At 42.3% G+C, this 26,058-nt stretch overlaps 1 protein-coding gene and 1 long non-coding RNA gene across 7 annotated transcripts in view; one reads left to right on the top strand and one right to left on the bottom strand.

The window, feature by feature from the left end:
- Positions 1–26,058, bottom strand: part of MITF (melanocyte inducing transcription factor) — a 141,035-nt gene that overhangs the window by 45,305 nt on the left and 69,672 nt on the right. For 2 of the 6 annotated variants that reach the window (XM_081184223.1, XM_081184225.1), the window contains exon 2: positions 3,860–4,106. In XM_081184223.1, the coding sequence (XP_081040349.1) occupies positions 3,860–4,106 (247 nt within the window). Of the gene's footprint in view, positions 1–3,859; positions 4,107–22,720; positions 22,855–26,058 lie in introns of those variants that run through there. The other 4 variants (XM_081184228.1, XM_081184226.1, XM_081184227.1 and 1 more) reach the window with 4 other exon arrangements.
- LOC308582525 lies at positions 11,608–22,539 on the top strand. Its single transcript, XR_014005732.1, has 3 exons — positions 11,608–12,250; positions 15,000–15,048; positions 21,057–22,539. It is a non-coding gene; the product is annotated as an uncharacterized lncRNA (long non-coding RNA).

The raw sequence follows: 26,058 nt of genomic DNA, 5'->3' as shown, positions 1-26,058 counted from the left end.
TGTGGTGAATTAATATGTTTAATGCTGAATTGGTAAGATAGAATGATGTTAAGTGATTAAGTTAAATTTATAAGAACTTTGATTTGGAAAACTGTTAAAATGATATGCATTGAAATTCGACTAGGGGGATACGAGGAAGTCACTTAACAATGTTAATAAGATTATGTTTTATGTTTGTTTCTTTATTTGTTTGTGTGTTTATAATTTTGTGAACATCATTAAAAAAAAATTGAAGGGGGGAAAAGGTTATGATACCGGAAGAGGGCCGGCCCACCCATGAGACAAGATGAGGCAACTGCCTCAGGCAGCAGGATCCACCAGAGTAGCAGATCCTGATGTCCATCTTTCTTTCCTCCCTTGTTTCTGATGTAGATCTTTCCTCACCCTTTCTTCCCTGGCGGGGAGGAGGGTGTCATTTTGGGGCCTGCCTCAAGTGCCAAAATGTCTTGGCTACGAAGTTCCCAGTTCAAACGATGAAGCCTCACTCTCTCAGACTCAGCTCCCACCTTGCAAGAATCCTGCCTCTTGCGAAGATTTTCATTGTAATTATTAGAATTAGAGCCAATACGAAATTCTATTAAAAGAATTATTAAGTTCAAACTATGGTGGACCTTGGGGAGTGAAATATGACCCCTGAACCTCATATTGTCTATTGCAGCCACCATCTGTTTCAAGATTTGGGAGCTACAATTTTGCTCCCTGACATCTTAGTGGCTGGAGGTTACTGTGTTTCTGTTCTCAGGATTCTCAGAGAGCAGGAATAATTGTCCTCAGGAATGCTCACACCAGTAATCCATGAAGAGTTTGGATTTGGATTTGATATCCCGCTTTATCACTACCCTAAGGAGTCTCAAAGCGGCTAACATTCTCCTTTCCCTTCCTCCCCCACAACAAACACTCTGTGAGGTGAGTGGGGCTGAGAGACTTCAGAGAAGTGTGACTGGCCCTAGGTCACCCAGCAGCTGCATGTGGAGGAGCGGAGACGCGAACCCGGTTCACCAGATTACGAGACTACCGCTTTTAACCACTACACCACACCGGCTCCCATGAAAAGGAAACGTGGTGGCCAACAACCAACCATAGCAATGTTGTGGTGCACCATTGCTACTGATGTTCACGGCAAATTTCACCACTTTTTGTATCCTTCCCAAATAGCCGAAAGTGCCCTAAGTTCTGGAGCCTGTAAACTAGGGAGATAAAATTAGGAAAGCATTTTGGCTCAGATCTAATTCTAAATTGCACATGTCCATAAATTAGCACTCCTTCTAGTTGCATAGGATACAATCCAACACACATGATTACCTGGAAGCAAGTTCTATTGAATCCAATAGGACTTATTTCTTGGTAGACATGCATAGGACCTCCCCGTAGTGTTTCAATATTAAATTCATGCTGGGTGGACATATTGCTTATTGGATAGACAAATCACTTGGTGGTCTCGTCAGTTACAATTTACTCTTACTCAGCAAGAATTTACAACATTTATTTCAGTCCCTACATTGGCATAAGATCTGTCATAGTCAAGATCAGACTGATGGAGAAAGAGATGACAAACCATTTCAGATCAGAACTGACAGGCAGGCCCCTGCTGAATTCAAGAGAGTTCAAGGATTAACCGCAGGATTTTACGGTATAGAATTAAAACCTACATTAATCTAAAGCGTCTAATTATAGCTTCTGCACAAAGACTTTATGGTAACTATTTTCCAACTCTAAACAAATGTACTGCAAAGCTTTAAATCTCACGCACTGAGGTTGTTCACTTATGCACAAAAATATTCACACCCTTTAAAAGTTTTAATTTCAGACTCATGCTCTAGGGGGGTTATTGTTTTGCTGTTTTTGTTTTACTCATTTTCTTGTTTTTATCCTGTATTTTACACTGTGAACTGCCCCGAGATCTTTTGATGAAGGGCAGCATATAATTCTCATAAATAAATAAATAGTCATTAGTTGCCGTCACTTCACTACAAGAAATGGACACAGCACATACAGAACACACATGGAATGGAAATCAATGGTCAAGCTCATAACCTATATGCAACAAGTCCCCAATCCAATATCTGGCCTCTTTAGTTAAAAGGATTTTGGATAGCAAGACTTGTATTTGTATTTGTATTTGTATTTGTATTATTAGTCTCTGGAGACCCTGTGGAGTGCAACACTGACCTAAGTAGACCTATGGTCTGACACTGTATAAAACAGCTTCATTTTTTATGTTAATTTATTAGGGAGGTAGCCATTTTGTGAATGGACACCCTCTGGGGCAGCAGTTTTTCAGAGCAGTCACAACATTCCCTCAAAATTCCAAGTTTGCCTGTTGGTGATCCCTGGCTTACAAAAAGGGACACATTTTGCAGATCCCCCTATCAGTGAGCAGAATTGGCAAAGGTCTGCCTCAGAATGAGGCTGCTTCATATATCCACATGCCCATTTCTTTTCATTGGAATCATTTACTTTCATCCGAGTTCACAAAAGATGACAAAACCTTCTCAGAGTGCTTTACCCAACAAGGAACAAGACAAAAGATCAGGTTGTGTATTAGATGCAGTACATATGTTCTATGCAGTTTCTAGACCATGGTCTTGCCTTGCATTCCATCAAAATCTTATCCCACACATCTCACGTTCCAAGAGTATGATCCTGTGCAGCCACCTTCTCAGACCTAATTCTACAAAGACATGTAGGGTCGACTCCTGCAAATTCACCTGTGACCTTGCTTAGCCACCTAACATAACCAATGCCACCACAACAGCCATTGCTAATATTTGTTAATGTGCTTTAAGTTGGGGGTGGAAAACGTGTGTGTTCCAGATGGTACTGAACTACAATTCCCATCATGCTTGGCCACTAATGATACTTGCTGGGGCTGATGGGAGTTGTATTTCAGTAACAACTGGAGAGCCACAGGTTCTCCTACCCCTGCTTTAACTGAAGTAGTCTCTCTGCATTTGCAAACTAAGCTTTACTTTTAAAGTACCCAATTAACTATATTGTTGGAGAGCCATAGGCACTGCTATATTGCAGCACACATGTGGACACACAGCAGTGAAAATTACCCAACCATCAATTTAAGTGGGGAAAATACGGTTTATATATGTCGCAGGTGCAAAAGCGGGGCGGGGGGGGGGTTAAAACTAACACCCAATTGCAGCATCTCTTCTGAATTTTGGAGTTACATAAATTATTTTCAAATTCTGAGTGTCGCTTAAAAGTAATTGCGCTACTCTGCGGTAGCTGGTCTAACCCAACTGCGGTGAAGTGAAGAAGTCTGCATTTCTGTCTGTTCCAGATACAGATTCTCCCCAGTAATTAGGACACTGGACGAGGAAAGAGCACAAAAGCTACAAAAAGAAATGAAGTCATTTGAGCAAAAAAGGATTACTAGTGGCAAACAGCAAAGGACCGTATTCCAGATTAAGGCTTTCTGAAACAATCCTTTGTGCGGGATCTTTCCTAAGTTTCTGAACAAAGCTATTCGCCGGTATTTTTTCTTGCACAGAAACCAGGAAATCTGAAAATGCAAGAATTCGGGTGAGTCCTTCTTTTTTAAATGTCTGAAATTTGGGGGGGGGGCAGTTTTTGAAACCGTGTGTTTCACATCCATTTTTTTCAACTGAAGAAAAACTCCCCCTTTTTGTTCTTAAATGCTTTTCTTTTTCTAAAACGTAGCTTTCATTTCCCGGCCCTGGTTAGACTTACCTGGGGAAAAGCACAGCAGCTGCAAAAAGGGGACGGGCGCTGAAATTGATCACACTGTTACAGGTGAACCACTTTTAGAAACACTCATGCTAATTGTATAGAGAGAGACAACCTTCTGAATGGAGCTCCAGAGCCCCACGTTGGAAACTTCACATACCTTGAGGACTTCCATTGGCACTTGAGTAGCAGGAGGGAGACTGGCTGGGAGGCTGACGTTGATGGCTGGTGTCTGACTCAGCGCCACTCTCTGCTGCATGAACTGGGCTGCTTGCTGTTTCTGTTGCTGCTCTCGGCGCTCCTGCTCCTGCATCTGCTCACGCATGAGCTGCTGTCGTAGCAAAATCCGTGATGTCATACTGGAGGAGCTTAGTGGGGGCTTCGAAGCTCCAGGGTGCTCAGAGCTGCTGGGGGAAAAGACCAGAAGACACAGATAGTTCCATTACTCATCAATTGCATTGGCTGGACTCGGTAGACTTGCACTGGGGGTGGGGGAGACCACATGCGCCAGGGGAAGGGAATCTTTGTCAAAGCATACATAGCAAGGGCTGAGAGTTTTAACTAGTTGCTCGGTCAGTGGGTCTTAGCAGCCTGGTTATGTAAAATTCATACCTTTCCCTTTCAAGTTCAACTCTGAATGAATCGTTCAAAACTTAACGCACAGCTCTGATATGCATAGTTAAATACTGCTGCATGATAAGCACTCAAATGATTTTATAACCACTATAGTTTAGGTGCATGTCTCATAGAATCATTAGAATTGTAGAGTTGGAAGGGACCCTGAGAGCCCTCCAGCCCAATCCTCTGCGATGCAGGAATCTCAGCTAAAGCATCCATGACATATATATAAATGTGTTTTCTTTTTTTCTCCTTTCGAACAAGGTTCCTTTTTGTCAAAAAGTCTGGTGGTGGAGCTAACCGTTTCAAAACAATCAAATCAACTGTGCAATCCCTATACATGTCTACTACTAAAAAAAAAGGTTTGATTTCAAAGGAAATTGGGTATAGGACTGCACCCTAAATTACCATTCTGGGTCCCTTGTTTTGATTGATTTCATATAGTGAGGCAGAAATGCACCCTCACAGCTGATAAAATGACAAACATAGAAACTGCTTTTTTATTATTAATATTCTGCAAGGGAGTTATTGCCTGAGAAAGCCACAGTGCACATGGACTATGCATGTATTTCTGGGTCATGGCCAATCACCATGAGTATATTTTTGACCTTCAGATACTTTTTAAACAACAACACAATCCTAGGACTACTGTAAATATTTCGCCCTAAATCTCTGAAAAGACCTCCAGCAAACAAGCACACAAGTGCATTCTGGTCTAAATTTAATCTGCTGGCATATTGCATCAAAGCATATAAAATTGGAAGTAACCCAGTACCACACATTGATTCCACAGCATGTAAACAAAGAAGCCGATTGCCACTTATGTGAAGGGGAGAAGTTGTGGGGTGACTTTTCGCTCACTGAACTTGAAAGTGAGTTTAAGTCTGCAGTCAAACCTTGGTTCCCAAATGCCTGTTTTGGAACGTTTTGGCTCCTGAACGCCGCAAACCCGAAAGTAAGTGTTACGGTTTCCAAACATTTTTTGGAAGCCAAAAGTCTGACACGGCTTCCACTTGAGTGCAGGAAGCTCCTGCAGCCAATCAGAAGCCATGCCTCGGTTGTCGAAAATTTTGGAAGCCAAATGGGCTTCCGGAACGGATTACGTTCAACAACCAAGGTTTGACTTTTGTGTGTGTGTGTGTGTGTGTGTGTGTGTGTATGAGAAACCTTTATTGCGGTCTGGAGTTCATACCGATAAGAGATAAAGTATTGATATACTGCCCACCCCTAATATATATATATGCAATTAAAATAGAAATTTAAATAAGGGAGTTTTCAGAAGTGAACATTAGGTGAGCATTTCCACCTCTGCAAAAAATGAAGTTCAGCCTATGGTTCTCTTTTAATCAGTACAGTGGTACCTCGGGTTAAAGACGCTTCAGGTTACAGACTCTGCTAACCCAGAAACAGTACCTTGGGTTAAGAACTTTACCTCAGGATGAGAACAGAAATCGTGCACCGACAGCGCTGCGGCAGCGGGAGGCCCCATTAGCTAAAGTGGTACCTCAGGTTAAGAACAGTTTCAGGTTTACAACGGACCTCTGGAAAGAATTAAGTACTTAACCCGAGGTACCACTGTAATGACTTTCAGGGAACCATACAAATTTCTCAACAAAGGTAGGTAATATTAAGGACCTCCATGGATTCTATCCCTATAGATTTTGCTATTGAAAACAAATTAGGATTCATTTCTAGGAGGGAAAAGTTGTGTATGTTTTGAGAAAACCCCCAAATAGGGACAGAAATTGTTAAGAGTGCCCCACTAGACATAAAAGATAGACAAACAGAGCAAAGTCTCATCCTCCCCAATTAACATCCAGAGCTGTACATTAACATATCTAAATAAGCATATTTTTATTCTTCACGTCAATAATCTGCACTTTGAAATGTATTTCAAGACCAAAAAAAGTTTAAACCTACATTTCAGACCGAACTATTTTTTCCCCTCCAACATCCCGCCGCCCAAATGGATGGGGGTAGGGGTGGAGAATGATGACCATCTTGCTGTTTCAGGCCTGTCAGGTTGAAACATTCCCAGGGAGACTGATCCTTTTGATAAAACAAGAGAAAAAACCTTTGCGGTGAAACTAATGCAGCTGCGGAATAATCGCACTAATTAGCTGCTCAAGAGAAGTCACTGACTGTGATACTCACAGAGAAAAGGGAATACTTTCAATTAAGGGCGAAGTGTTCTCATATCCTACAATGCATCACAGGGAATCCCTAACTTTTTAGTGGGAAAGTTCATACCTTAGGTAAAACAGCTACTGATTTTCATCAAAAGGAAAGAAGTAGAACAGAGAATGCTATACAGTGGTACCTCAGGTTACATACACTTCAGGTTACAGACTCTGCTAACCCAGAAATATTACCTCAGGTTAAGAACTTTGCTTCAGGATGAGAACAGAAATCGTGCTCCGGCGCTGCAGCGGCAGCAGGAGGCCCCATTAGCTAAAGTGGTGCTTCAGGTTAAGAACAGTTTCAGGCTAAGAACGGACCTCCGGAACAAATTAAGTACTTAACCCGAGGTACCACAAATCCCCCAACAAGTACCATCTTCTTGTATCCAGCCCAGGGCGGGGTGGGGAGAAAAACGTGTTGCTTAATTTTACGTTAATGTTTACAGAGTGACAGATCTAGCATCATCACCTAGCTCAGCCTTTCCCAACTTTGGGTGTTGGACTACAACTCCCATCAGCCCTGCCCACTGGTCCTGCTAGCTAGAGAAGATGGGAGTTGTAGTACAACAACAGTGGCGGGCCCAAGGTTGAGAAAGGCTGGCCTAGCTGTTCACCATTAATTAAGTTGAAGATCTCCCTCAAGCAATTTCAAAACCTACCATACTCCCTTTCAAAAATCTGTGTTTTATATAACAACTTCAGGAGCAGAAGACTGTAAGAATGTGACACGTTGAGGCAGTTTTGCAACGTTGATAGACACAAAGGTTAAATAAATAAATACTGTAACAGTATTTATTGACAAACAGGAACGTGTCCAGAGGAGGGCAACCAAATGGTCAAAGGCCTGGAAACGATGCCTTATGAGGAACAGCTAAGGGAGCTGGGCATGTTTAGCCTGGAGAAGAGGAGGTTAAGGGGTGATATGATAGCCATGTTCAAATATATAAAAGGATGTCATATAGAGGAGGGAGAAAGGTTGTTTTCTGCTGCTCCAGAGAAGCGGACACGGAGCAATGGATCCAAACTACAAGAAAGAAGATTCCACCTAAACATTAGGAAGAACTTCCTGACAGTAAGAGCTGTTTGACAGTGGAATTTGCTGCCAAGGAGTGTGGTGGAGTCTCCTACTTTGGAGGTCTTTAAGCAGAGGCTTGACAACCATATGTCAGGAGTGCTCTGATGTGTTTCCTGCTTGGCAGGGGGTCGGACTCGATGGCCCTTGTGGTCTCTTCCAACCCTATGATTCTATGATTCTAGTAATCTAACATTTTGACTGTTGCACCTTGAAAGATTCATAAACTGATCTCTTGTCCAAGCACAACCTCCAAAACATTTAAACACAGAGTATGAAAGGAAAATTCAAGATTCTAGGCAAACCTGTAACATCAGAACCAGTTTCATATTTAGGGAATGCTCCAGAGCAAATTTAGAGAGGGGGGAAAGGGGGCTGCAATGGTAAAAATTGGCCCTGCTCTCCATTCTGCTGTCAGGTTCCTTCCATTAGTGGGCAAACAGCATGATATCACCCTATGAAAGCTAAATGAATTTAGCTTCCATAAGGTAAATGTATAATATATACAGTAGGGTAAATATAATAATATGGAAACTAGCTTCAACACTTCCCAAACCTATGGCAGATGTTTAGGTGGTTGGTGCCAACTGAATACCCAAGAAAGATAAATTGCCCTTCCATAAATTGCAGGTAAATACTACCAGATTTCACATTCTACTGTCAGTGGAATAGACTCCCTTGGAAGTTGGTACGCTTTCCTTCATTGGAGAGGTTCTTAAGCAGAGGTTGGATGGCCACCTGTCATGGATGCTTTAGCTGTGATTGCAGGAGGTTGGAGTAGGTGACTCTCAGCGCCCTTTCATAGAATCACACCACATCCCCTGAAATGCAGGGATCTTTTGCCCAACGTGCTGCTCAAACCCACAACCCTGAGATTCAGAGTCTCATGTTTTATTGATTGAGCTAAACCTGTCCAAAAACTGAACCTTGCTTACGTCTCCTCTTTTCCTACATGATCCCTAAAGCAGGTTTACACAGAAGTCAGTCACAACAAGTTCAATGGGGCAGTGGTCCTCAGCAAAGGGTTATCAGCTCCAAATGCAATTCTATTATTATTATTTTCAGGTGTAAGTAGTGCCATCATTGCTCCAATTAAAGCATTGTGGTGGTGGTTGCTACATTAGGTGGTTGCTATCCTTTGGTGACTCAAACTCCAAGAACTGAGAAAGAATGGGCACCAAGATTCCATTTGGATCCAGATCTGGCATTTCAAAAAAACCAGTATGCTGCAGTCCAAATAATTTTTAGAACCTGTCCAATTTGGATCAGGTTCCGTGTGTGAATCCGCTTTGTAAAAATGAATCTTTCTACTTACCCCATTAACTAGTATTATGGGGGGGACGGGACAGCTGCAACTTCCCGTCTCCCCCCCCACCCCCTTTTTCACAGAACTGGATGAAATTTACAGACATAATAGCCCTGACCGCCTGCCACACAAATAAGCCCAATATTATTTGGCTAGACATATTTTAATGAATAAATACATAAAAGAACCATCTATAACTTCGGCAGAATGGTATTGAATTTGAAGGTGTGTTAGCCCCCTTCCGAGAAGATGGAGCCTGACAAATTTCAGAACTGGGGACCCTTGAACCAACCCTGCTTCACCTTGGACAAGCGCAGAATCCCTCTAGGGCGCCCCACTTCAGTTCAGGATTTGGTATTTGTCAGAATACACTGCACACGCTGAGTTATGCGCTGTAGTTATTGAGGCTGGGGATCAGCGGCAAGCATCAATGCACAAGAGGCCTCAGGTTTTTAACTCTACATATAAGATTTTATGATTGCTACCCTCACTGTTAAGTGTGTGTTCCCACATATGGTGGGCCCACAACTTACGCTCACTTTACATACATGATCACAACCTTAATGTGTGGGGCAGGTGTGTTTCTGTGTAGATAAATAAATGGAGAGTGGGGAAAACCCACCATTGCCTGCTCTCCAATTATTTATTTTCCTCACATCACTCAGTTGGTTAGAGTGTGGTGCTGATAATGCCAAGGTCATGGCACCCTCCCTGTGGAAAACCCTCCCTTCAGATGCCAAGGAGATAAAAGAACCACACAACTTTTATAAGACATCTCAAGGCAGCCCTGTACCGGGAAGTTTTTAATGCTTGATGTTTTACTATGTTTTAATATATGCTATAGGGACGCGGGTGATGCTGTGGGTTAAACCACATAGCCTAGAGCTTGCCGATCAGAAGGTCAACGGTTCGAATCCCTGTGACAGGGGATGCTCGGTCCCTGCTCCTGCCAACCTTGCAGTTTGAAAGCACACAGTGCAAGTAGATAAATAGGTACCGCTCTGGCAGGAAGGTAAATGGTGTTTCCGTGTGCTGCTCTGGTTCGCCAGATGCGGCTGTCATGCTGGCCACATGACCAGCTGTACGCTGGCTCCCTCGGCCAGTAAAGTGGGATGAGCACCGCGACCCCAGAGTAATCCGCGACTGGACCTAACGGTCAGGGGTCCCTTTACCTTTACCTTTAATATATGCTGTAAGCCGCCCAGAGTGGCTGGGGAAACCCAGACAGGGGTGGGGTATAAATAATAATTTTTTTATTAATATTATAAGGTTCAGTCTCCGTATGGGACAGCTGCATATTCCTTCATTGAAGAACGCTGGACTAGATCCCTCCCAACTCTACAATTTTAGGGTTCTACCTGCACACCCACTGGGTTTTCTTTGCTTACAGGGCTCTGGGAAGGAGGTGCAAGGGCTCTGGGTGTGTCCCACAACCTTTCCCGAGCCTAATACACAGCCCTTCACCTTGTGGGGAGGGGGGCGTCCCACTATTTTGCTTTTGTGCACAGAGCCCCAGAACCAAACCCTCGCATAAGTGGCGGGCCAACTGTACTTCAACTCAAAGCGCCGCCTGAAGCCTCCAGGACTAAAAAATTTAAAAAGCTCTAGATAGTCAGACAGACATATGCTAAACCAGGGCATCAGGTTGCAACACATTCTTAAGACCTTGTATTTTGACTGGAGGTTGCACTTTTTTCAAGATCTTCCGTGCATGCAAAAAGCTGTATTATGCAACTGTTTTAACACACATAAGTGTATGTGCCTGAGCACACATGCCTCTCATCATCAAAATCACAGACCTGGAGAGTAAACTGGCAACCGGGGAGAGACTAAGTTGATTATAAAATGTTCTGCTCATCTTTGGTAGTAAGGAAAGAGCCAGAAACAGATTTAGCACAGACAGAATTTGAGATAAGCATAATGTTGCTTTTATTCATGCAAATAATGTGGAGTATTCCGTTACCACGCGGGCATAAAGAGCATTTATTAGGTGTGAAACTCCAAAGTGGAGAGACATTCCGTTCCCATTCCTTTTTCCAGCTACTGCCAACAGTCCCCCCGGCACTGCTCCACCCACCTCAAAAATTAATTTTGGGCTAAAACATTCCCGGTTCAAGCCAGGCCTCCTTTGGCAAGCAAAACAGATTCGAATAAACCAGGACTGTATTCATATGTCCTAATAAAAGCTGCACACTTGCATTGTATAATCTCCTGGCCAGAAAAAAATAGAGTCTTTAAGTTTGAAATTAATAGATCAATTATATATTAAAAAATACCATCTGCATTACACATCAAACCTTTTGCCAATATTTGGATAAAGAAAGCCATAGCAGTAACAGGTTTGCTGGCAGAGCTTGGCCTTTGCTTGGGACTCTCATGTCAATCAAACCCTCTGACATTAAGCATTCTAGTAACACCACAGTATTATGCTGATGTATGGCACCTGTTACTGGCTAAACTGGGTGGGGTGGGGACAAAAGACAAGAAGCAATGATGAACCTCAGGAAATACTGCACTGCACTACTAAAAGATCTGTCTGCTTCTTTTAAAAGTATATAATGTGCCCTAGGAATAAACAATAATTATTGGGGTGGTAGGTTGTTCTAAAAGTATCTATTCTGCAATTGCATATTCCACTCACTTTTCCTTCCATCTGGGGGTTATACTGCGGCCTTCAAGTTAGTCAAAAAGAAAGAAAGAGAAAAAAAGTCTGAGTAAATTAAAACCTTCCAGCCACAGTTACAAGAAAGCAAGTCTGTCATAGGACGCATTAATGTAAACATCCTGCTCCCCAAAAAGTAAAGGTCTGAATTGCATTCCCAGCTCTGAAGAAAAGCCGAAAGCTTTCACTAAGGAAGATTTATCTCTGTGTTGCTTGAAGGGGTGTGTGTGTGTTTTAACCTATTTGGCTTGATGCGCCATAGACATGTCTATTGTTACATCTAGTGTACGAAAGAACTAGATTAGTTTGGAATGTGAAGGGGTGAAAGGATTAAAAGGCGCCCTTCTGTTCCTCTCTACACCCCCCCCCAATATCCAGCCAATCTAAAGCTAATCTTCAGGCTACTGCCTCGAGTTTCCAAAGCTTTTGCCATTTATGCTTCAAACAAGCAACAGGAAAATATGAACCACTGATTAGTAGTCAAACAAGTGGCACTGGGGAAGAATTCTGTTCTGAAAGCCTGGTGCACCAGCACAGCTGAATCCTGAAAGCCCTGTTCATCTTCACGTGCAAAAGATCGAGGACAGAGCCTTGAATGGGACGAATAACGTGATAGCTCTCCTGCTGTACCTCATACTGAAAGAACGTATCTCAGCTACCTAGTAGACATCAATATGGTGCCTTCAACTGAACTCTGTTGGGGGTTTTCTCAGGTAAGCAACTTATCAAACACCACTTAAGGTAAATTCGGCCTGAGGGTTTAGTCACTGCTGTTTTACTAAAGGTAGGAGGAGGACAAAATGGTGAACTGATGGTGCAGGGCAAGTTGAAATAGTAATAACAGAGCTTTCAAGAGTTGAGCAATGCACCCCTCTCGCTAAAATTAATGAAGCAGCATTATTCAGCCAAGATGAGACACCAGTCAAATGTTTTAAGTGTCTGGGAACAGCATAACACGGCCTAAATAATCTTCTGATTAAAGGCAGCTGTCTAAGAAGTCCAGTGGTAAGTGAAGTAAAAAAACTTTTAACGTATCTGCTAACTGATTCATATTTGTTGGGATGGAAAGGGGCTGCGGTTACACACAGTCCACACACAGAGAGAGAGGGTGCAATCCAGGTAAAATTAGAAGTTTATACTATGTCCCAGTGAAAAACTATGGCATAGTTGAATGCAGTTAAATCCAACCAATTTGAATTTGTTTAGGGTTGATTAAACCTTCTGCATCATATAAACAATCTATTTTGTGAGTGAAGGAATCCATATGAAGACACAGGGATCAAACTACCCAATGATAAGATGGGAGCTCTATAATTCTTTTCTCTTAAGCAAGAGGAGCTTGAGCATTCTGCAAGCCTGAGCAGAGGAAGGTAGATTTGGAAGAGACTGCTTAAATCTCCCCTCCTTGAATGTGTTCAGAATTGCTCTTTCCAAACTGTTTTCTAATGTGTTTTCTAATGAGTAATTTGGAAGGAAGGATGGATCTAGGGCAAATTTCCACTGATGTTGCTTTCCAAAAACATTCTCAGATGCCCACCTCCATAGATACGTCCCTCAAAGAGTGAACCATGTTGCACAGTTCACAACTTTGTCACTTCCCAATAACTGCACTGAGCTTAGAAGGGCCACCACTCAGGGGTAGACCATATGCTTTGAATGCAGAATGCCCCTGGCACAACCCCTGGTAACTTCGCAGGGCCATGGGGCGGGCAGGGGCAAGAGAAGGTCCCAGATCTAATCACACTGTGTAGAACTTTGGTTGCCTTCAACTCTGCCACCCCTCCTCCTCTTCACGATAGTTGCAGCGGCGTCCCCTCCTTTCCCCGTTTGGTTTGCTTCTCCCTCTCTCTTTGCTACACTTTTAGCAACAGCTGCAGCCTCCTCTCTCTTTCCGCTCCCCCCCCCATCCCACTTTTTGGCAGCAACAGCAGCTGTGGCAGTGTGGTCCTGTGCCTCAACTTCCCTGCCTCTTGGCTCACTCTAGAAAGGGACGTGTTGGAGAGCATCTTTGGGAGGCAGCTGGTTTGGCCAGGCAGTGGGCTGTTGACTACTGCTGCTAGTGCTGGGCACAGCCCCCACCCCACCCCCGCTGCCAGTACATCAATCCTACTTACCATGCAATGGACAGTCCTGTATCTCTAAGGTATATTAAGGAGTATCGCCCATCTGAAATCCCAGAGAGCCAGTGCCACTATTAGGGTTGCCATATGCCATCGGGAACTGCATCTGGGCAGGAACCCCTTTAATATCAGGAAATTTTGTCTGTGGATATTTCTGTGGTTTTTTTTGGGGGGGGCTCTAAAACTCTTTTTTTGGGGGGGAACCACTTTACTTAAAAAAGCTCAACGACTTTTCTGTTCATACAGTGGTACCTCAGGTTACATATGTTTCAGGTTACAGACTCCACTAACCCAGAAATAGTACCTCAGGTTAAGAACTTTGCTTCAGGTTGAGAACAGAAAACGTGCGGTGGTGGCGCAGCGGCAGCAGGAGGCCCCATTAGCTAAAGTGGTGTTTCAGGTTAAGAACAGTTTCAGGTTAAGAACAGACCTCCGGAACGAATTAAGTACTTAACCTGAGGTACCACTGTATTTTCACTTTCTGAAATATGGCAACCTTAATCACTACAGGCAATACAGCACCGAGCTATATGGACCATGAAAAGGATCTAGGAGGCTTGGTTGACCACAAACTTGACATGAGCCAACAGTGAGACACGGCAGCTAAAAAAGCCAATGCAATTCTGGGATGCATCAATAGGAGTATAGCATCTAGATCAAGGGAAGTAATAGTGCCACTGTATTCTGCTCTGGTCAGACCTCACCTGGAGTACTGTGTCCAGTTCTGGGCACCACAGTTCAAGAAGGACACTGACAAACTGGAACGTGTCCAGAGGAGGGCAACCAAAATGGTCAAAGGCCTGGAAACGATGCCTTATGAGGAACGGCTAAGGGAGCTGGGCATGTTTAGCCTGGAGAAGAGGAGGTTAAAGGGTGATATGATAGCCATGTTCAAATATATAAAAGGATGTCACATAGAGGAGGGAGAAAGGTTGTTTTCTGCTGCTCCAGAGAAGCGGACACGGAGCAATGGATCCAAACTACAAGAAAGAAGATTCCACCTAAACATTAGGAAGAACCTCCTGACAGTAAGAGCTGTTTGACAGTGGAATTTGCTGCCAAGGAGTGTGGTGGAGTCTCCTACTTTGGAGGTCTTTAAGCAGAGGCTTGACAACCATATGTCAGGAGTGCTCTGATGGTGTTTCCTGCTTGGCAGGGGGTTGGACTCGATGGCCCTTGTGGTCTATTCCAACTCTATGATTCTATGACCAATGGTCTGACTCTGTATAAAGTGGCTTCCCATATGTTCAGCCTGGAATCCTTCTTAATAAATGGATCACTAGCTTGTTTCTACATGAAATTATAACCCTTTAATAGCATTTCATTGTTTCATTGTTCGTAGAGGCAGAAATGAACTTTTAAATGGTTGTAAGGAGCAAATCCTCCCACTGGTAAGTACATACTTCAGAATCATTACCTACTATTCATTCCTGCCCCTTTTAACCAGAAATGTAACAAACCCTGATTTGTAAATTGTGCACTAAGTGTACATAGTATTACTAGTGTCTACTGTTGAAATACCCATGGAATACCCTGTAAAAGATAATAATGGAAGCAGTTTAGAAGAGTCAATACATTTGTAGTCGGCAATACACAACAACACACACCAGTGTTTTTCTTCTTATATCTATTGTAACATTTTGTGCTTCATTCCTAAACTTAACAATTGATTGCAGGCTGTACTGAAACTGGATTCAACTGTCCTGTTAGCTGGCATGATCTAAACTAGAGCCATTTAGATAACAGCAACTTTGCATTCAACTTTGTCCTTTGCTGCCACGGATAGAACAATAAACCTGGCAAAAATTGTTTTTATACGCGGATTGATAAATACATGCACTATGGATAATAGCTGCTGCGCTGCAAGTGTCCCACAGAATATAGGATCAAAACACCTGATAGAATAACCCAGTGCTCTGGAAAGCCTCAACAGTTAGGATAAAAAAATCACAAGCCTCAGCCTTCATGCCAAGATAAAGTTTTTGCAGAATTGCAATAGGTGCCCCAATATGAGACCGCAGCAAGGAAATCCAACTGTTATTTCCACTCAGCTAGACTTTAAGACCCAGACCTGAGTATATAGCATGCAGGACTGGAATGCATAACAAGACTTTCATTTTAGAGATTAAGGGCCAGGAATCAAGATGCTTTGCGGCTTCTCTTAGTTTTTTTTTAAAAAAGATTTGTGATGTGCAAGTGATGGACAGGGTATTTTTTGTGTGTGTTTTTAAAATGATATTTATTAAGAGTTTGAAAGTTACAGAAAAAGAAAAAGAACAATAGAAAATTAAACAAAACAAAACAATACCTTGCAATACATAAAAACACAACAAAAAACAATGCAATAAAACAACGATAAAAAAGAACAAAAACATTTTAAAACACATCCAACCTTTCCATGTCTTTACCTTTCATATACTTGTTTCATCGACCTCCTCACACCTCCCTTCTTTCTATTCTAGTTCAATTAGCTATTTCAGCAAGTCCTTTCCATCTTTCTCAATTTTCGTTCTAAAATTTAACTTAAGACAGTCTAACCTTAAATTTTCCACTTTGATCCGTTAACAATCTATTTTTACTTAGTTTTTTATAACATTTCTGCTAAAGCCATCAAATCCTTTCCATCTTTCACTATTTTCTGTCATTTAATTGTCTTAATTTATTTTAACCTTATCTTACCATTAAAATCCTAAAACTTATATTTACTTAACTCCTTATAACATTTCTACTAAAGCCGTATAATTTCATTCCAACAATTTTTCTAACACTCATTAATTTAACAATATTTCTCTGAATAAACTTTTAAAACTTTTTTCCAATCTTCTTCCACCGTCTCTTCTCCCTGGACTCAGATTCTGTCAGTCCTTTCTATCAATTCCATATGGTCCATCAACCTGGTGATCTTCTATCCGAGGCTCTTAACTCTTTTCCATGTCCCTTCTGCAGGTCTTCTTCATATCTATACATGAGCTTCACTTTGTCTTCTGCTGATCTTGTTCTTAGTTTCCTTCCTTTGGCACTGAGGAGTGGGTCTCGGGGAAACTCCAACCTAACAATATCATTATTCCTTCTCGACAGGTCAGCCCATTCTCCATAGTCCGAACTAAAGTCCAAACGATATTTCAGAGCGTGTTTCAAAGTCATTCCAAAGCTAAAGGCCCCGACAACTCCAATCTCCCCCTGACCCAAATCCAGATCCCAAACCTGCATAAGGGGATCTATCCAACTTTCCTTCTCCAATCCAAATGGGACTCCATCCCTCCAAATCTGGCTTTCTCTGGAGTCAATCGTAAATGGCAACAGCTTATGTTCGTCAAATTGCCTCTGTAAGGCCAGGGCTCTGTCCACTTGAATTACTTGAGGTTCAACAACAACTTTCTCCTTCTTCTTCTCCACAGCTTGCAATGTCAATACAGATTCCTGAATCAAATCCTGAGTTATTTCTGTATAGGTATTCACTTTTAGTCCCAACTCAGTCATTTTTTGTCCCATGTTGTCAATTTTAATAATCATCACATCCGTCTTCTTATGAAGCTGTTCCAATAAAGCACTTGTCTTGCAAAATGCAATCACTAGGGCTTCTTCTGTCAACATTCTTGTCCAAGGTCAATCTCAATTTCCCACGGTCTTTAATCTCTGCAGCTGGAAAATTCCCCAGATCTACTCCTGCAACAGTTTCAAAAACTCCCTCTAGAGGAAACAGTTTCTGTTTGTATCCGTCCTTTTAAGCAAAAATCCAGCAACAAAGTTGGATCAATTTTCAGTTACATTTGCTTCTTTTCAAGTGCAAAAGGAAACAATGGAAACAATATATTTCTCTTATTTAGCTATCTGTCAACATACGTTATTCACAGTCAATGATCAATCTTACTGACAGCCCGTTCCCAGGTTCAAGGCAGTGGTAATTTATCTTCCTTCACTCTCTCTCCTGCAGGCTTAGGCAGTCTGAAAATTTCCCCCCTCTTCTCCTGCTTCCAAGGGGGGTTTAGTAGTTTTAACCGATGGAGATTTAATCCTTTACAAAAGGCTTTCCAGACTTTAGTTTGCAACGTCTTTGCTTTAATCTATATACAAAAGGGGAAGGCGGACTTCCTGTTTGAAACCTTCCCGTTTCGATGCCAAATTACGATGTTTAAAAATCCAATTTTCAGTTCTACTCACGGGTAGTTGTTTAAAATCCAATTGTCCACAGGAAAAAGTCAGCGCTCTCCGGCAACAGCAATGCGGCTTCACTCCGTGAAAGAAGCAGTTGATTCAAAGCACCGCGCCACTCACCCCACGTCGCTCCGGAACCCCGAAACCGGGTTTCCCCGCGAGTAGGGAAGGCGCAGAAGGTGCCAGCCGAATCCCACGTCCACAGGCTTCTCCCGCCTGTGGTTTTTAATGGGTCTCCGCCTCGCCGTGGTGGTCCAGACCCTGGTTTCCATGGAGTGGATTCCTCCCGATCAGAGGAAATCCGCCATTGCTGGTGGCGCTAACCTGGAAGTCTGGACAGGGTATTTCTTTTGAAAAGGATAGATCAAAACAATGTGCCCTTCATGTACAGGTCTGCATCCTTCATCATCTCATTCGAGTGGGAGGTACTAGGGGTGAAGGAGGACTTTGTTTTGTTTAGGATTTAAATGCGTACCTCACCTACGCAAACACTATGTGATATGAAACACAGCTATCCCTTCTATATTCACGGTCTTCCAGCTTTTGTTGCGCAGCTCTCCAAGTCGAAAATGTGTACAAAAATATGTACCCATATTTGAAAACTCTGCATAAAAATGCACATAATAGTGAAAATAACATAAATGTTCAAAGAAATTGCTTGCAAAAAATGTGCACATTAAGAAAAGCTATATGCAAAAATGTGTGTGTGTCTATTCAGAGAAATCTGTACTAAACTGATGAATTTTCACTTTTTAAAAAGAAATAAATCACAAACTGATACAGAAATTAATAAATCGCAAACTGATACAAAAAGAGATGAACTTAAGACTGATCCATCCCTAGTTAGTAGTGATACTTTTTATTATGTTTATAATTTTTAGCATGTTACAACCCATCTGTTTCCCCAAAACATGAAAATGAGCTCATGTGTAAATAGTCACTTGCTAGGCTGCTTATGACAAACAAGAGGTCATCTCCAACAGCAGGAAGTTTTTGCTGAATTTTGTTTCATGTCATGAAGTGTGATAGAAGAGCATTCATGTAGGCTTGTACATTTTATATGCTAGTTTTAACAGATGCCATTTGGAGAGAATAGTTTCACACTGAAACAACTTTGAACAGAATTCAACAAGCTTAGTATGACTCAACAGTATGATGCTGCAGCAAAAATTAAAAATAAATGTTATTTTAGGCTTATTTCGCTGTCTTCTGTCTTGGTCAGACCACACCTGGACTACTGTTTTCAGTTCTGGGCACCACAGTTTAAGAAGGATATTGAAAATCTAGAACGTGTACAGAAGAGGGCAACCAAGATGATCAAGGGTCTAGAAACCAACCAAGCCTTAAGAAGAACGGTTGAGGGAGTTGGGCATGATTAGCATGGAGAAGAGCAGACTGAAGTGATATGTTAGCCATCTTCAAATATCTAAAGGGTTGTCACATGGAAGACAGTGCAAGCTTGTCTCCTCCTCCACCAGCGGGTAGGACCCAAGCCAATGGATTCAAATTACATGAAAGGAGATTCCAACTATAGTAGTAGTAGTAGTAGTAGTAGTAGTAGTAGTAGTTTCCCCAGCCACTCTGGGAGGCTTCCAACAGAATATTAAAATACAATAATCTATCAAACATTAAAAGCTTCCCTAAACAGGGCTGCCTTCAGATGTCTTCTGAAAGTCTGGTAGTTGTTCTTCTCTTTGACATCTGGTGTAAGGGCGTTCCACAGGGCAGGTGCCACTACCAAGAAGGCCCTCTGCCTGGTTCCTTGTAACTTGGCTTCTCGCAGCGAGGGAACCGCCAGAAGGCCCTTGGCACTGGACCTCAGTGTTCGGGCAGAACGATGGGGGTGGAGACGCTCCTTCAGGTATACCTGACCATTTAGGGCTTTAAAGGTCAGCACCAACACTTTGAATTGTGCTCAGAAACGTACTGGGAAACTAAATATTAGGAAGACCTTTCTGACAGTAAGAACTGTTCAACAGTGGAATAGAGTATCTCAGAAGGTGTCAAACTCTCCTTCACTGGAGAGTTGAACGGTCACCTGCCATTTAGCTGTGATCTTGCTTTGCAGGGGTTGGACGAGTTGACCAATTGCGTGTCGAGGTCCCCAAGCCACCCCCCAATAACTCACACATCACACATCAATTTTGGTTTGGGTTTTTGGCACGATTTTGGCCACAACTTTATTTAAATACATCCAAGTGAGTGGTTGCTTAGGCATTGGTTCCAACTATCTGTCCTTGCCCAGGGGACAGAACTGGACTTCCGGATTCCAGCGAAAGCCAGTGCGGGAAACAATTTTTGGGGAGAAAATGAAGCTGGGCCTCAGTCCCTCACTTCTCATCCTCATGCTCCTGGTGGCTTGCACGGCCCAAGTCCGATGCCAGGGACAAGGACGAAAAGAATGGCAAGCCCCTGGATTCCTTTAACGGAATTCCCTTTCCGCACCACCATTGGAGGGGTAGGCACTTACCCCTCCACCAACCAATTTGAACCAATGCCTAACCGCCAACCTTACAAGTTGTGACTATTTGCTACGCAGTAGGCAAAACCAAATGGCACCAGCCAATCAGCCAAATGGACAAATTCCTACCAGGCCAGGCCCCTGCCTCAAAGCAGACAACCCCATGACAGGCATAGCAAGGTCAAGCGAACAACCCCCCCAATACAGAGAGGGTGGGCGGGTGATCCGGTGCAAGCAGCCAAGAGAACGCTTAAAGTTGGGAGACCAGTATTTAAAACCTCTGACCCCTCCTTCAAAATTGGCCACAAGCAGTTCTCCCCAGCGGCCCAATTAACCAATTCACTGCCTGGATCCCTCCACAAATCCGCCCAGCAACAATGGGGTGGCTTGTATCCCCCACCGCAACATGCACTATCTGCTAGGGAGAACACGTTTTCTACAATTCTATGATTGTTGCATGCACAGAATGAGATCTGCTTGCGCAACAGTGCTCTTTTCCTCACCTCTCCACCCACTAAATCTGCTCTGGAGGGTTCTGCTCTGACACATCACCTTGGTGTGTCATCCAGTCCTAGAATATTGACCTGAGACAAACTCTCTCCAGTTTCAAGACAAGCCAACTTTGAACCATTGACCAGAATCAGAAGAACCTTTATTTGCATCAGCCACTAGCCATAGCAATAAAATAAAATAAAATAAAATAAAAATGTACTGAAGATGGAGGTAAAAACTTAACTATACAAAATACATTCCAGAGGTTCTAATCCCCCCCCTTTTTTGCAGTTTTTGCTGTCACCTGATTATCTCGATCTGGTGGAAGAAAGAACACAGGAGCAATGGTTGAGCGACCTGTGACTATACAGCTACAAATAAAAGTTTTAAATATGTTGTAATGTGCAATCATACAAATGTGGCACCAGATGGCGATAGTGCGCTATGCCAAATTCAATGTATTTTTTCAAAACCTTTTATAAAAAAAGCATTTTCACAGTTTTTTTATATGTGTGTATAGCGGTAATAGCCTCACTCCTCGAATATTTAGAAGGAGCACAAGCTAGAAGCACAGGAGCTACTGATTCAGTACTGCCACCTACACATGGCACAAATGTATGTTTCCAGCGGAATTTTTTGAAATCGACCCTCAAGTACAGCTGAAGGCAGCACATTTAATCTTGCATAAGTGAAAGAGCACCTGTCCTTTGGAATTGTTAAATTTTGCAAACAGGGTGCCAATGTATCAGTTGAACCGCTGGTCACGAATCCAGTTTGTGTAACCAACCAGTGTGTTTATATGTGCATGCACAGTCACACACTCACAACACCCTGTGAATGCTCCCGTGGCATTTAAAGCTATTTTTTAAAAAATAAAATAATCTACCATCTGCTAAACAATTGCAAGCATTTAGTATTTTTCCATTTCCCCTCCTTCCTGCCTTCCAAACACACCTTCACAAGCTGCTAAGCAATAAAGCTTTTGCTACTCTAATGAGAGCCTTCCTCATGACCCAAGAATGTTCACTAAATAATTATTAAACTCTGGAGGTGTGGGTTTGGTTTGTTTTTTGCCCGAGTCGCAATTCAATAAAAGGCTGCAGGTTGATTTGCTTCAATGCTTCATTCTCTTTTCGGGACTGGTGGGATACGTATCACCCAAGAGGTGAGCAACAAGCAACCGCTGAAAAATTCCTACTAGCCAGACCTGTAGGAGATTACTTTCCTACTGACTGGTAAGCAATCCACCAACAACTTTGCTGTTTCCCCCACTGTTTTTACAGCCCCATACATTGAGCTACCACTCAGAAGTTTATTTCTTGAACCACAAAAGGTGGTTCAAGAGCAGCACTGGACAGAGAGCCCCGAAGATCAGACCCTAAGAGTCTGAGACTCCTCTGCTTCCAAACCTCATAATGAAATGTGCCACTGCTTTACTTTTTGTCTGTTACACCAGTGGTAATAGATAGGTTAACTGCAACAAAGCAATGCCAACTGCAATTGTGTGTGTGTTTTTTAAGAAAAAAGATTTTGCAGCTAAAAATATCTCAAATTAAAAATAAAACCGTATTATTCTGTAGTCTTCCTCATCCAGAAAATATATATTCACACAACTCCTAAAGGAGATGCATTTGACATCAGAAAGTCCACCATGTGTTTCAAATTCAGTATTTTGTCTGGGCTGTAAATTCATATTACTTTAACAACAAGAAAGCCACGAAGAAGATATATCACTTATCTGTTCTCCGCATTTTAAGTTATTATCATTATCTTGCTCAGGCAGACACGGCTGCTGTGCCTTTTAGATAGCAAGAAGCTGAAGCAGCAACAGTAGGTTTAATCTCTCATAATGTTCTTTTTTTATGTGTATGTACATATATATATATATGTATATAAACTTATCACCATGTTAAAACAGAGAGCTCTTTGCCCCCCTCAAATGAAGTGTCACTTACAGATAGTGGCTTTGAAAGGAGCAAGGAATGAACATCGGGATTCTAAGAGCTTCCATCTTCCCCCCCTTCCTGCTTAAGGTGCTCTGCAAAGCCCTTGGAGAAGAGTCAAAGTCAAAGCAAGTCCTGGCACTGGATGTGTCACTAGGGGTGGCTCTTGATAAAGGCCATGGCAACTCCAATCCAAACACAGCTCAGTGCTGAAATGGTGCCCGGGTGTCTCTGCATTAGCAGACCTGTTTAATCCAGCACCTACCTGAATAATATGAGACAGAGAGAGAGAGAGAGAGAGAGAGAGAGAGAGAGAGAGAGAGAGCACTTTGTTTTACCAGTGGAGGGAGATGTTGGCTTGGGGAGGGAAAGCGAAGGAACTTGTAGAAGTGAGAAGGCATCCGGCTGAAGACAGGACGCTATTTCAGCTGCTTGTTTTGTTCTCCTGAGCTACTGCACAATATATAGCATCTGGATGACTGATATCTTTGGGTCTCTTTATGGTGATGTGATACACACACACACACACACACACACACACACACACACACACACACACTGGTACCTCGGGTTAAGAACTTAATTTGTTCTGGAGATCCGTTCTTAACCTGAAACTGTTCTTAACGTGAGGTACCACTTTAGCTAATGTAGCCTCCCGCTGCTGCCGCGCGATTTCTGTTCTCGTCCTGAAGCAAAGTTCTTAACCCGAGGTACTATTTCTGGGTTAGAGGAGTCTGTAACCTGAAGGGTTTGTAACCTGAAGCGTCTGTAACCCGAGGTACCAGTGTGTGTGTGTGTGTGTGTGTGTGTGTGTGACCATATTCTTTATGGTTTGTGTGTGTGTGTGTGTGTGTGTGTGTGTGAGAGAGAGAGAGAGAGAGAGAGAGAGAGAGAGAGAGAGAGAGAGAGATCATCTATCATCTCTCTCTCTCTCTCACCATAAAGAAAGAGACCCAAAGATGTCAGTTATCCAGACCATACAGTGACAACCCAGGTGTGAAGCACCTAGGCGTACACTACTCAGGACTTCTTAAAAATCAATTGACTTTAGCAACGTGGGTGAAAGAGAGATAACATCTGAAAAACACGTGTCAGCATTTTACTGCATTCACCTGTGCTTTAGTGCAGCAAGACCAAATAGATACCAGCACAGTTTTCACACAAGACACTGGGGTTTTGTTCTCACAATTCCTGCAAGCAGTGCTTTAAGAACCCAGTTTAATTTATGGTAGCCCAATTATTGTGACATGGCTGTGGATCTCACTGCATTTTGTGGAAATGCTATATTAAGCTATACCCTTGATTGTTGGTTAATGAATCTTGAGAGTTCTTGCAAACATTAATAATTATTTGTATCCCCAATCCATACTCTGGAGCAGCCTTTCTCAACCTGTGGGTCCCCAGACGTTGTTGAACTACAACTCCCATCACCCCTAGCTAGCAAGGCCAGAGCTCAGGGATGATGGGAGTTGTAGTCCAACAACATCTGGGGACCAACAGGTTGAGGGTCTTGGCAAAGTGGGAGAAGTCGATTCTTTTATTTTTCTAGTCTAGGCCAAGGAGGTAGCCAACCTTCCTCAGTAGGTGGAGCTGCCAAATTTCAAAGAACCGTATATAAAATGACTTCCTTATAATCAAACAGAAATCTGTACAGTATAATCCTGTTGCCAAGCCCAAATTATCTTTGTGCATTTTAGTGTCTGTAACACTAAATTTGCTGGTGTGGGGGAGAAGTGTTGTAATGGCTGGAGGAGGACGGAGAAGAATCTGGTTGTAAAACAGCCTTATTACAAGGGATTTGACTAACAGGATGAAAGTAACACAGGGTAGCATCAACAGAAGTTAACTCAGACCCAAATAAACTACAACATAAATAAGCTTAAAATGCTGTATTTCTCTGACAGATCAAAGCCTGCCGCTTTTTAAAAGGAAAGAGTGTTCCTCTTTTAACAAATATTAAAATGCAATGTTAAAATAAAATGGGAAGAAACTGAATGAATGTATGCAAACCTGAATAAAGCCTGAATGACTAAAACAAACTTCTGAATCTGCCTGGCCAGGCAGCATCCTCTCAAGTACTGTCTCCTTTAATCGGTTATTGCAAATAGAAAATTCACCCAGCACAAACAGTATAGACTCAGTATTGCTCTCTTGATGACTTATATAAAGAATGTGATACTATAATATTTACAATATCTAGGTTTAAACCACAAGGACAGGTACAGTCAAAGTATGGCACACTCTTGAGCATTGCTTGCTAAAACAACTGAATGCATCAGAATTAAATGAGCTTTAGTAAAGGCCACCCTGTCTTTTAATTTATGCAAGTCCTTAAAATAACAAGGTTATCTTTTTTTAAATGCAAAGGAAATTCTCAAACAATGGTGCTGTTTCATAAACCAATGTGGTCGCTTGTTCCATCTGAAGGGATACATCATACAATCTCTGCTTCAAAGGCCTATTTTAAAGCAAGCTTCCTCCCCATAGTTTTTACGTACAGTTCAGAAAAGCCTAATGTCACTGCTAGGGATGAAGGAAGCATTTTTCCAAGAGTGATTGTCCATTTCTTCAAAGGCTACCTGAACAGAACAGCAAGACGCACTAAAAAAGCTTTTTTAGCCAGAAATTTAACATCATTTTATATGTCACTGTTTATATTCTATATTGCCAATTTAGCTCTGCGCAAATCAGAAATGACCAATAATGGAAATATCACCAGGAAAGAAAGTATAGATTTGTCTTGGAGTACAAGGGCCTTAAAGCCTCAGAGGCCCACTCAAAATTAGAACTTTTCACATTCTGTTGCAGAGATTATATTGACTCATTGAGAGTAGTACTGTTCTCTTCAAAGCAATTAGCATCCATTGGGTTTTTTACAGCTATTCTCTTCCATTCATACTTTGATGTTTCCAGCAAACGGTTACATCATGCATTTATTACTACAGCTGTTAGAATACATTTTTGGATTGCTGTTATCTTTAGTTTTTAAGAAATGTGTCGTTTATTTTATCTTCCACTGCGTTTCCAACCGAGTATCTATATATCTGTATCATTACATGCACACGCAAGCCCATCCTCAGCACAATGCACACAGCTGACAAAAATATGAAAGTCCACACCACAATAAATCAGTTACAGCGAGCCTGCTCATGTTTACTCAAACATATGCAACTCCGTATGGACACTGCAAACAGGGAAGTGGGCACAAATTGAAACTGCTTCTCTGAAACTGTGGCAAGTCACAGTTAGGCAAAACAAGTCAGGTACTGGCATCAGGATTCTCATTTACCCCCTGCCGGAACTAATGACAGCTTTTCCAGAAAGCAATTTCAATCAGGAAAGGGTTAGAA

The sequence above is a fragment of the Podarcis bocagei genome, assembly GCF_964188305.1.
Source record: "Podarcis bocagei genome assembly, chromosome: 2".
In the NCBI taxonomy this organism is placed as follows: domain Eukaryota; kingdom Metazoa; phylum Chordata; class Lepidosauria; order Squamata; family Lacertidae; genus Podarcis; species Podarcis bocagei.
This window is presented reverse-complemented; position numbering and strand designations above follow the sequence as displayed.